Here is a 13,437-nt window from a genome sequence, read left to right as displayed (position 1 = left end):
TTTAAGACTTGGTGTTGTAATAAATGGAGTAAAGGAGCAAATGTTTCTTCCTAAAACTTTAAAGGAATATTTAAGATGGGGAATTGTATAGATACACCCCATTTAACAACAACACACGATTACTATCGAATGATATTTAAACAAACTAAAGTTTGCACTATAATCGGGCTAAATAATGACCTCACAGAGGTCACTATTACATGCCGTGAATAGCACATTCATTGAAACTTAGTATCGTCAGGGTTGTTTCTTAAAAATTAAATTACCTATAGTTCTGAAAGGACATAACTCCATATATGTATATAAATAAAAACTCAGTTACGTTGAGTTTACATTAGTCTCTATATTTGATGGTTGTATAATAGAAAAATAAGGATATGGGGTATCCATCCATGATACAAAATCAGTGCATGCACAAGTATGTTCATTTCGGCCGCCTTTTATATTTTTAATGATAATAAAAGTTAGATGGTGAACGCTGAAGCCAAGTGGAATTACACCAGCATCAATGTAGTTGCACTCATTTGTAACATAAATGATATATATGTGTGTGTTTGTATCTTTAGTCAACCGGGTCGGTTTCTCAGCATTAGTATCACCCATTGTCACATTGATCTCTTCTTCTAGTTTTTAAATGTTCTATGCAACTTTTTCTAGTTGTTAAATGTTCTATGCAACTTTTTCTAGTTGTTAAATGTTCTATGCAATTTTAGAATCATCGAACAATTGGACGGTGCTAGCGATGCTTATGGGGTGATACTCGGATCACAGACCATTTGTCTATAATTGAGAGAAGAACTCCCCGCCATGTTGGTTTCTGTCACGTTTTAGTAGCTATATTCTTCAATGTTAATTTCAGTATCATAAATGTTGTCAGCAAGTTTGCTTTCGGTTTTTGCGAATACATCGAAAAATTGTTTTCTGAGAATAATTTTCAGTTGCCTAAAAATCGTACTTTGTATTGTTAAATATCTCTCTGATTGATACAAAAAAATCAAGATGCTTGACTGCTTGATTGACAACATATTTGTTACGTTTGGAGTACGTGTTTTTCAACAAACAATCGGCATTCCCATGGGAACCTCCGGTACCTGTGCTCCTGTTCTTGCCGGCTTGTTCCTGTATTCCTATAAGGCTGACTTCATACAGAAGCTTCTTATGCAGACTGAAAAGAAACTAGCATTATCCTTTAACTTCACGTTTCGCTATATAGATGATGTCCGTCCACTATATAATTCAATGTTTTGTGGCTATGTTGAACGCATCTATCCCATCAAACTTGAAATAAAGGATACAACAGATGCAGTTTAGTCTGCCTCCTATCTTGACTTACTTCTAGAAATTGACAACAAGGGTCGGTTGAGAACAAAACTTAACGACATTCCAGCAGCACCTGCATATGGAGTATGTATCTCCAAGTTGATATTCCAGAGCTTGTATTTTCTATCAAGATTTCCTTGATAGAAGGTTTCTGCTTACAAGGAGCTATTGAACCAAGAGTTCCAAGTGGCGAAGTTAAAATCATCCCTTTTATAATCCTACACAATTTGGTTGACCGTTATGGAATATATGTTTCACAGATGACGACAGATATGTACCAACTGTAAACACAATCCCGTTCTCTTCGAATATATATAGAGTGAGTGCCAGGCTCTGAGCACTTAAATAAACCCTTTCAACAGTTTGCTAGGCTGTCTGTATATGGTCTATGGACAAACAATATTTCTACCCCTATCCAACATACTTTCATTTTCCAGTGCAGGTTCAGAATGACCGTTCGTCATCATGAACCGACCAAAAAGTGTAAAATAAAGTTTAAGTATTTAATATCGTCCTGAATATGCATAAAAAAAAGCTAAAGGACAAATTTGTAAAATACAGTAAAGTAATATAAAGTTCTGTTTCGGAAAAAAAGTTGACGACCGTAAAAATAAGATAAAACTAGAAAGCAAACTGTATGTATCTTTTGGTTATGTACATGTGGCGCTTGATTGTTGTCTTTTAGAAGTATCTTTTTATTCATATTCCACTTATCAGTTAAATGACTAAACTGATCACTATATATATACCTACTTTGAGTGTCGACACAATGCTTCTGTGAATACGTTGCATCATCTCGAGTAAATAGTTTTGTTGTACTGTTGTAAACAAAACAATATTGATTTGAATACTCATAATGAACAGCTACACAAACTTTACTTTGCAGACAATATTGTTTACACTCATCAACAGATGTATGTTGTGTACCATATGTTTCTATCCAATCTCCATCTGAACCTGCTTTTTGTACTTGGTCATTCATTTTGCAGGTTATTATCGCTTGATCTGCAAAAATAAATTGTAAACATTCACAGCGATAGAAACTTACACTTTTAAATTAAAACAATGCCATCGTATGTAAACTATGCAAAACATAAATATTGAAACAATAAAACACTCAACGGTTTATATCGATATGGAACTCTCCTTGATTTCATTTCAATGCATGATCGAAATTGTAAAGATGATGAAACCTAAATTAAAATTTAAATTAATACGGAACGTTCATTACCGTTTTGATTTTTTTTACGCTTCACCTCACTTTGGATGTTTTGTTATGCATAATATATATTTTATCATATTTAGTAACCTAAAATAACTTTTAAAAATGTTTAAATGATGTTTTGTGTTTTGTGATGATATGAAAAGGAAATTTTTCACAGCCTTTCCCAGGATAACTTTCGATTATTATCACTGTTTCATTTCCGTTGGTCTATCATCAGAATGCAAACGATTAAAGAGTAAGAATGGTTATTCTGCCAAGCTACATTACATTCGCTAGATAAACTGAATTAAATAAGCATAGATTTAGTACTTGGACGAGAAATCAGACATTTTATTACTGAATCGTGACTGGCACTGACTGCGAAAAGACAAGTTCAACTCCTAAATCGTAGGAATGGTAAGTTTCTTAGTTTAATTGAAGAATAAGAATCATTTAATGAAAGTGTTATGAACTGGCTGTTTCTGTTTTGGCCCTGTAATAGATTATTGGTCAGCTGTATTGGTTCTCGACACTTCGAATCTCGGGGCAAATACATCTAACCTCGAATGTATAACACGGCCAATACAGAAACAGCTAGTTAATAACACTATAATATAATTCCAATTCAGTTAACCTACTTTTCAAGAAGGCTATTATGTTTCCCTTTATGCACCATACACCAAATTTTCTATGAATTAGAATTAGAACTTTGGAGAACAAATTCATATAAGTCTGTGAAGCGTATAAACTGTTTTCAGTAAGTACCTCCTTTTGGTAAGACACTTCAATATTCCATTTAATACACTCCTGTGCAAAGCCAGATAATTGTAAACATTTGAGGGAAAAAAGAGAGAAAAAAGAGGCGGAAGATACCAAAGGGACATTCAAATTTTCTTAAATCGAAGAGAAACTGACAAAGTCATAGAAAAAAAATCGAAAAAACGACGAAAAAAGAAATACAAACATCTACAAAACACTACAAAGAAAATAAATGATTAAACTACTGCTACCACATGAAACACCGGGTAATCGCAGGTGCTTTGGTAGGGATGAAAGATTCTGCTCTACATGTAGGACCCGTTAAATTGCTTTCTTCTTTGTGAAGCTGTTGTTTTGACACCGGAGAAGAATATGTTCACTTAAAAAGGATTAAAGGTACCTTCGTACCTAAGATCTAAACACTTTAAATTTCATTGACTTTGAAAAAGACAAAGAGGTTAAAATTAGAACCTAAAAAGAATATATCCTTAAATACATTTGATAGATTTGATTAGGCACATCTGTTAAAACAAAATCAAATGCATTTAAGTTGGTGCATTTTATTTGTTTGTAATATAATTAATAACAAAACAAAATTAAGAGGAGGTACCACATCTGTAAATGCATAACCAATAGCTTACTTCTATATATCTGCATACAGTATCCCCTGGTGAAGTCGCCTGCTATTATCCTTGATTTAAGTTTAAGCTCATTGCCTTCTAATGCAATTGACCTCATACTAGTTCCAATTGTACATTGAATCGACTGAAGAGATTGAGTTATATCCGATGTATCTGAATATTCGACGTCGACTGCAAGTCCACAGTTCTGTTGTTCTGGGGCTGAATTACTAAATCCTTCGTATTTAGACATATATATAGTATAATTAGTTACAGTGTTTTGTAGACTAACATGACATATACAGTTGTTGTGTTGTTTCGTTATACGTAATAATACACTGTCAACTGTTTTACCTCCATAAATGCTACTTTCTACTACTGAATCGTCTGTACACATATCTGCTACTGAAAGAAAAAAAATCTATAAATACATTTATTTTTCTTCTATATTAAAATAAAAATAAAAGTATACATTTCTTAGCACACAGTACATTTGAAGGCTCATTACTCACATCTATATTTATTCATATGTTGCTTTACATATAGTATGTTGCTGCATACATACGTCCTTTAAATGATGTTATTCTTTATGGAAACAATTGATGATGGAGTATGAGTTTATTAAGTTCGATTATTGAATAGTACAATTTCAATACTCTTTCTATACTGGTTTGTCCTAAATATAACAGTATACAGAAAAAAGAATTTACACTTCATTTTCCGAAATAATTCTAAATTATGATAAATAAAAGGGTTTTGCCGCATGATGCATCAACATTCTGCAATGGCTTTTCTCTGAGCCGACTTGATAAATGCTAGTTACAGTCACTTTGCATAAGGACGATGATATTCTGTATGTGCCTGCCCTATGTCAGGAGCCTGTTGTTCAGTGGTTGTCTTTGGTTCATGTTTGTCATATTTGTATTTCGTAAATTGTTTTGTTATAAAATATAAATGAGGCCTTTGTGTTTCTCAAATGAATTGTTTCATATCTTTTATGTCCGGGCCTTTTATAAAAAATTGAAAACAACACGTTTAATAATTTTATGCGCCCGAAGCGCTTTTCTGGATTTACCTTCATAAGGAACGCTCAAAGCCAAACATTTGAAATCCGAGGGATGTATAAGTACCGAAACAGTTGAATAGCTATATGACAAAAATACCTAAAACAAATAGCCAAATCCATCTAAGGTCAACTTTGCCAGAGGGAGTTGAAACCTTAGTTTCTTTATAATTTCAAAATTTATAAACGGGCAATTTTAGAAAAGTTTTGTTATAAATCATGTCAGTAACCGAAGTACTGACTACTGAGCTGATGATACCCTCGGGGACTGATAGTCCACCAGTAGAGGTATCGACCCAGTGATGTAAAAAATTGAAAACAACACGTTTAATAATTTCATGCGTCCGAAGCGCTTTTCTGGATTTACCTTCATCAGGAACGCTCAAAGCCAAACATTTGAAATCCGAGGGATGTATAAGTACGGAAACAGTTGAAGAGCTATATGACAAAAATACCTAAAACAAATAGCAAAATCCATCTAAGGTCAACTTTGCCAGAGGGAGTTGAAACCTTAGTTTCTTTATAATTTCAAAATGTATAAACGGGCAATTTTAGAAAAGTCTTGTTATAAATCATGTCAGTACCGATAAGTTTATATATTGGTATAAGTTTACTCATTGTTGCAGGCAGTACGGTTGCCTATAATTGCTTACATCCACTTTATTTTAAGTTGGTGGACAGTTGTATCATTGGCAACTATGCCATAATAAAGGATACAACAGATACAGTTATGTCTGCCAACAATATAGATGATGCCTGCACATAGAGTATATATCTTCCAGTGGATATGATATTCCAAGGCTTTCATTTTCTATCATGATTTCCTTGATAGAGGGTTGCTGCTTACAAGGAAGCTATTAAATGAAGAGTTTCAAATGGTGAATTTGAAATCATCTCTAAGTAAATTTTACGGCCGCCATCACAAGTTGGTTGACCGTTATGGAATATCTGTTTTAGATGAAGACGGAAATGTTCCAATTGTCATAACCACAATCACGTCCTCTTTTCGGTGCCAATCTTGGAGCAAGATCTGCATACCCTTCCGGAACACCATAGATGACCTCCGTTTTTTGGTCGGGTTCGTGTTGCTCAGTGTTTAGTTTTCTATGTTGTGTTTTGTGTACAGTTGATTGTCTTTTGTTCTTTTTTTGTCATGACGTTGTCAGTTTATTTACAACTTGTGGGTTTGAATATATCTTTCGCGTTTCTGGTATACAAATACTGAAATCGGTTGTCAAATTCCCCTGCACAGCCATATCATTTTTTTGTGTGCAGAAATGCTATTTGATAAGCCAAAATATTTGTCAACACGATTTTATTACATCATCTTCGTATATTACCATCTTATATTAGTACAGTTGTGCAAATCTTTAGACTTATGTATATATATATAGTGGTTTTATGTGATGAACGCACTGCAGGCGGTGTTGCCACGATGTCTCAGATGCAGGGATTCAAATCCCGCTGAGTGAAGAACAAAAGTTTGCTTTCGCTTTTTAGGTCTAACATTGTTCGATTAAATTTGAAAAGAATTATAAACATGTGTTAAACAGCAGACATTTGGAATTAAAAACAAATGGTTCAATTTGGAGAAGAAATATCTTCAGTTGAATGCAGTTTATTGGAAAGCTCATTTCTTGTCGACCTCATAATAACTTCAAAAATTTTGATGGATGCAACTCAAATTTCGTCTTTATATTTTTCTGTTCAAATGTTCCCGCCACTAAGACAATATAGTTTCAAAGAAGTTTCACTAGTTTTACTGAAACAATGATAAACAATTCATTCACAAAAACTTTCGTGCGTGCGTCCTGCTAAACAAAGTCTTCAGTGATTTTTTTAATAAAAAAAAAGTAGATCCTAACTCGGAGCCCTCGCGCATGTCAATTGTGAACTAACCCAATATTTTTTTATATCGCGACCAGTCCACTGTAACTAAAAATGTCAGCGATTTCTCATCAAATGAAAAATGTAAAATTTACCTTTATTGTCCACTGTATGAGGACATGGGTTTTCGGGTTGTGCTCCATGCATAACTACAAAATTTGACAGTATGATATATCATGACAAAACATTTCTAAAATTTTAAGCATAACTATGAGTTAGAGTTTTAATTGGCATTCATATATCTGCACCGATTTGTTTAAATGCATAAGCTAAAAGAACTCCCGGCTGATAAGGCTGCTAAAAATATCATTATTGTTTGACGTAAATTTAACATTGAGGTTCTGCAAAAGGAAATCACGAATTCACCAAACATTCAACTGACTCCATTTTCGGAAATGACATCTGTAACAAACATTTACTTTTGACTTTAATTATTTATCCCTTGTAATTTTCTATTAACTGTGTATTTGCATTCAGGTGTCACAGGTCAAATTTATTCGTTCATTGTGTGTTAATTTACGTTTTTTGATTGAGTTAAGTCTTCCAATTGAGTGTGTTTTTCTATGTTGTGATGTAATACTATTGTTTCAGAAAAGGGAGAAGGTTTGGTACCATTAAAATGTTTAATCCCGCTGCAAATGTTTGCACCTGTCCTAAGTCAGGAATCTGATTACAGTAGTTGTCGTCTGTTTATGTAGTTCGAACGTGTTTCTCATTTCTCGTTTTTATATAGATTAGACCGTTGGTGTTTCCGTTTGAATGGTTTACACTAGTAATTTTTTGGGGCCCTTTATAGCTTGCTGTTCGATGTGAGCCAATGCTCCGTGTTGAAGGCCGTACCTTGACCTATAATGGTTTACTTTGATAAATTATAACTTGGATGGAGAGTTGTCTCATTGGCACTCATACCACATCTTCCTATATCTATAAACTTTTAGCTAACTCTTTATGCATTACCAAATACAATGAAAGTTCAAACTATGTACTGGCTTCCGACGCTGCACAAAACACCTTACAGATATAGATTTATTTCGTCTCAAGCCATTGTTCCACTACGCAACTGTCTATTCTACTTACTAGTACACTTGGTACAATCAAAAACCTGGTAATAAATTGTACAAATAAGGCCACTGAAAATAGTGGAAGAAATTACTTTTGGAGTGTCAAAAATTCGTGTATTGGTGATTTTATTTTTATTTTTTTTTATTTTTCTACCCTATACACCACTTTGTCTCATGATTTTATTAAGAAAACTTCACACACCTAGTTAAATGGGCATTTAAAAAGTCAGAATGCCAATATATATGTTCAATTTCTTTTAGGTCATTTTTTAGTAACAACAAACAAAAGAACTATGTCAATTAGACCTGCTTTGATAGGATAACTGCCCTTGAATTTTTACTAGATTAAATATTTGTTCGCTATGAAGATTCTGTATATCGTCAAGTTATTGGAATTCCAATGCGGACCTGTTTTTTGTATTGTTATGAATTACAATTTATGCCTAAACAGCAAAGACCCATCGAAACAACATCTGATACAAATAAAATTTACAAAACACTGTTAGAAATTTGGAATATAATGACGACTTCAGTATGTACACTAAAGAGATTAATGCTGCTGAACTGACTTAACTAAAGCTAATACTAACAATGAACACTTCCCTTTCCTTGGATCTTGATATCTATATCTTTAACGGGAAGCTTAACATCAAAATTTATGATAAAAGAGATGATTTTTTATTTCCTATTGCTAATTATCCAATTTTAGATGGTGACGTTCTTTTGTCACCATCTTATGGTGTTTAGATATCTCAACTTGTTCTTCGATTCGCTCGTGTATGTAAGAACGTATTTGATTTTAACGAAAGAAATCTCAGTATTACTGAAAAGTTATTACAACAGGGCTTTCAATATCACAAACTAGTCAAAACATTTACTAAATTTTATCATCGGTACAAGGACATCATTCCGTTATATAAATCAACATGCTTACATCTTATACGTTCAGTTATTTCACATCCAATCTTTTATGGCAATATTCTATACAAAGCACAAAATGTCGACATTCACCTTAAAAGCTAACCAACCTTTAAAGAGGCTTAGTCAGAAGGGATATAGATACGATAATGTTGTCAGGTCATTAAAGATGGCGTATTTTGGTATTAATATTGATTCACTCATAGGGTCTTTACATCGGAAATAAACACATTTATTCTAAAACCAATTGTTGGCATGATACGGGTTATGTTCTTCTCATATATTTTATGAAGGATGATATGATACTAAACCCCTAACGGGAGGGATTGTGCTTGATTTACATATGATGAATACATAATTTTTCAATCAGTTTAATTAATGTCTGAAGCTGGCATGTCAGTAACTGCTGATAGTCCCTTGTTCATTTATGTATCATTGTCATTTTGCTTAGTTTCATTTGTTACCTATTCTGACATCGGACTCGGACTTCTTTTAACCTGAGTTTTATTGTAAATCAAAAAGTATGCCATCTTTAATGACCTTACACAGTATCGTAACTATATCCTTCTGAATAAGTCTGTTGATAGGTTTGGTTAGCTTTTGAGGTGAATGACGACATCAAAACACCAGAATTGATCTGAGGTCCTATGTTAATCGATCTTGTCTACTAATTACACCGGTTATATTGCTATTGGTAATGTAAAATTTTGCAACCGACTCTCATGGTCTATTTCTAGATGTAAGTCATGATATGAAACGGGGCCTTCTATAGCCGACTATATGGTATGGGTTTTTCTCATTGTTGAAAGCCGTAGAGATGCCTATAATTGCCTGTAGAATCTTTACTTGAACTTCAACGTGGATATTTGTCGCATTGGCAATCATTCCACATCTCCTTTTTATTATATCAATATAATCTGCCGTATCAGTTTTATCAAGTTCGTAAGGATTTCTCGCACAACATTATGTTATAAGGAAAAGAACCCTATCTATAAAGTGTGTAGGAAATGTTGGCCTCTTTTCGTTCTTCCTTAGAAGCATTTGTATGAATAAAGGAAATGTCAATATATGTGACTCTATCCTTAATTTATTATAGTAAAACGGAAATGTATGTATCAACACCATTTGAATTATAAGATGAATATATGAATTGGTAATTTGAGATTTGATGATACAACGACAAATTTAATAATGTTGTCCGTCTTTTGTTTTGTTTTGTTTTTTTTTTTTTGCTTTCTTAATATTTCAGAAAATAAAAGAAATAAATACATTATAAGTTCGATTTTAAATGATAGTTCAACGCGCCAAAGATTTATCGTATATTTTACCAAAATATGTGTCATAGCCCATTTACTGTACATATACCTTAATATAAGAGTTCTCAGAAAGAATAAAAAGATCCTGCTACACATATGGAAACTGTCGTGATGCCCATGTTAGTAAAAAAAAAAACGATGATAAGTCTAAACTATAATAGATATGCATGATTGTTCACATAATAATAATTTGCTAATCCCAAAATCAATATAAAAGCACGGAAAACATATTTTTATCATACTTCAGTTCAAATATAGCATGAAAATTTTAATATATTTACATAATGTTGAAGATTGCTTTCACTTAACAAAATTTTATATAAAATATATAAACATTGTAATATCACCAGAGATACATGACATACATATGAAATAAAGGTCCTTGCACCAACTATGAAAAATAAGTTGTGAACCATGGTGCAAATTTTAGAATTGACAACAGAACTATGAAAAAGATTTACTAAATCATCATCTTACCTTTAAGAACAGCAGGTAATATGATGATCACTAATGTGTAGAAAGAAATCTTAAACTCCATTGTTTATCATTTTTATACTTCATATGATTGCGGAAGTAATGTTCGGAAAATGTAAACCGATGTGTAAACACTAATGGTTCAATGATTCTTTTGACAACTTTTATGCATTTGTGGTTAAGTATAAATAGATAAGCATATTGGGTATATTTTTGCTGAGTGCCTAGAAAATTAACCTAACAATGTTAGAGTAGATCTGATTCTTTACTTCTTCCCCGACCGGGGCTGGAACCTGTACTTTTCACTTCATACTTCTACGACAACACCGCCTAAGCATTGCGCAGACGCCTTATCCCCTCTTCTAACTATAGCTGATACAAAATCAGCTTTCGTTTCCGGAGGTGTTACCTTCTCGTAGGAATTAAACACGGACATCTTAAACGCAATACACAAAGTATTTTTAAGTGTATAAATGGGAGCCATAATGATCCCAAACCTGCAAATGGGAACTTTACTGGTGTCAGCAGAAAACGGACGTCCAGATTTTACATTACAAACATTGATCCTTCCTAAAGTAAGGAAGGCCTTTTGAGCTATGCGAAACCAGGTGGAGTTAATATTACGCACGTCTTACTGTTCAAATCACGTAAAGGAAGAATTTCTGGTAGGATAAACGTTACGATGGAATCAAAAGAATTACTTCAAAACAGTGATTTTTGGCTTAACAACATAATTTGTCGACCTTGGTATAACAATCGTGCATGGAACGATCGGTTTTACCATGCGCATTGAACTGAGACACATCACTATCAAGATGGCTATTAGTTACATTCATGTACATTTTGGATACTTAATAACTACAATCATGCTTCCTCTAGTGACTTGGAGTGTACGCGGTATCATGTCATCAACAGTGTGCTTATCAGAACTTTTTAAGTACTAGTATACGAATTGTGACATTGCCGTATTATCGGAGCACAAGTTATTTAGCCACTCTCTACAATTCCTTAACACAATAGACAATAATTACCACAGTTTAGGTAAAGCGGATACAAATGTTAACATTGAAACCAGTAAATGTGGAAAAGGTGGCGTTGCGATTATGTACAAGAAACCATTGAAGTTCAACATAAAATCAATTAACTGTCCAGTCTCTGAAAGATTACTAGGAATTGAAATACAGTGTAACGAAAACTACTCTATGTTTGTTTTCTCGGTCTTCTTACCCGCAGAAAGTAATATGCAGAAATACAAAATTGAACTGAACATTGTCAAAGATTATGTCAACAACTATTCAAAATTTGGTCCCGTAATTGTAGCCGGTGATTTCAACACTAGGTGCAGAGTAACCGACCTTGAACGAACTAATGTGAACAATTCCATCATATTTTCAGATTTCATATTAAGGAATAACATTGTCCTGGTTAATGCAAGCAGGCTTTGTGATACTTCATCATTCACGTACATTCCAACTCGTACTGTACTGGATTATTTCTTGGTCAGCTAGGAATTAGCTGGTGACATAACGTCTTGTGAAAATATTCCCAAAGGAACATTAAGTCTTACTTCGGATCACCTACCTGTTTTCCTGAAACTGAGTATACCGTATGTTGCCAATTCATCAAATGGTACCAATACTGTTGGCCGTCGTGACGCAAAGCATCGGAAAGTAGTTTTGATGCATACAATGAACTTACAAATAAAATAGCGGTTGAGCTCTTGGACTTGCCATTAAGTAATTTGTCTGATTAAGATACACTAGCTAGCAAACCTATAGATAAATGGAAAGAATGTGCAAATTTAACAATACCGTCGGGTAGCTTTAATCCCAAAACTATTGGTCAGACGAGGTAAAACAAGCACATACAGCTGACCGTTTGGATCGCTGGAAATGGCTTAACCAAGGCAGACCCCGAGGGTGAACTTTTCTTCCTTCGTCGACCAATCAAATTTCGGAAATACTACATCACAACCGACAGTGTAGATCTCCAGAAGGTATTTCCAATGCTTTTACTGACTTTTATGCAGACGTTTATACACCAACCGAAAACGCTAAATTTGACAGTGAATTCAAGGCCTATGTGACTGAATTCGTAGAACGCACACTCGAGTCATGTGCAACAAATAATTGCCTCCTTCCAGGAGGTGAAATAACCATGTATGAAATCGAAACAGTGATTAGAAACCTCAAGCTACAAAAGGCACCAGGAAATGACATGTGAGATACAGTGGAAGTAAACTACATACAGTCATTCTCCGTATTTTTAATGCAGTGATTCGATTCGGTCGTATTCTCTTGTGTTGGAAGCATGGCATATTGATTTCATTGTAAAAAGGTAATGGAAAGTGCAAACAAGCGCCTGAAAACTATCGTCATATATCGCTATTGCCAATACTTTATAAGCTTTTCGAAACTTTATTAGAGAAGCGACTATTAACATGATTAACCTCTTTGAAAAATGATTTGTTCCCAAATTCATACAAAAAGGTTTTCTAAATGGACTTAGCTGTATCACTGCGACCTTCAGCTTCCAAGACACTATATATTACCTTTAGAATTAGGCTGCAAATTGTACGTTGCGTTTTTGGACAGTTCCCTTGCGTTTGGTACGGTGTGGCATAGTGGCCTAACCTCCAAACTGTACCAACTTGGGATAAATAGTAAAGCATTAAAAATGATTTCTGATTGTTATAGTGATATAACAAGTGCCGTTTACGTCAATGAACACGTATCAGTACCCTTCAATGTCCAACAAGGAGTCAGACAAGGTGGTATACTATCGACCCTTCTTTAGTTGGTTTACATTAATGACC

At 33.9% G+C, this 13,437-nt stretch overlaps 1 protein-coding gene across 1 annotated transcript in view; it reads right to left on the bottom strand.

The window, feature by feature from the left end:
- The window catches only part of LOC127725205 (uncharacterized), a 55,748-nt gene extending 45,017 nt beyond the window's left edge, over positions 1-10,731 (bottom strand). Inside the window, exons 1-4 of the mRNA XM_052232062.1 lie at positions 10,626-10,731; positions 6,949-7,002; positions 3,925-4,308; positions 2,074-2,325 (exon numbers count right to left, since the gene is read on the bottom strand). Of these exons, the coding sequence (XP_052088022.1) occupies positions 2,074-2,325; positions 3,925-4,308; positions 6,949-7,002; positions 10,626-10,686 (751 nt within the window). The 5' untranslated portion in view covers positions 10,687-10,731. The remainder of the gene's footprint in view (positions 1-2,073; positions 2,326-3,924; positions 4,309-6,948; positions 7,003-10,625) is intronic.
- Positions 10,732-13,437: the final 2,706 nt, after the last annotated feature.

The sequence above is a fragment of the Mytilus californianus genome, unplaced genomic scaffold (assembly GCF_021869535.1).
Source record: "Mytilus californianus isolate M0D057914Y unplaced genomic scaffold, xbMytCali1.0.p SCAF_15, whole genome shotgun sequence".
In the NCBI taxonomy this organism is placed as follows: Eukaryota; Metazoa; Mollusca; class Bivalvia; order Mytilida; family Mytilidae; genus Mytilus; species Mytilus californianus.
Note: the sequence above shows the minus strand (reverse complement) of the source record. Positions and strands in the feature narration are given on the sequence as shown.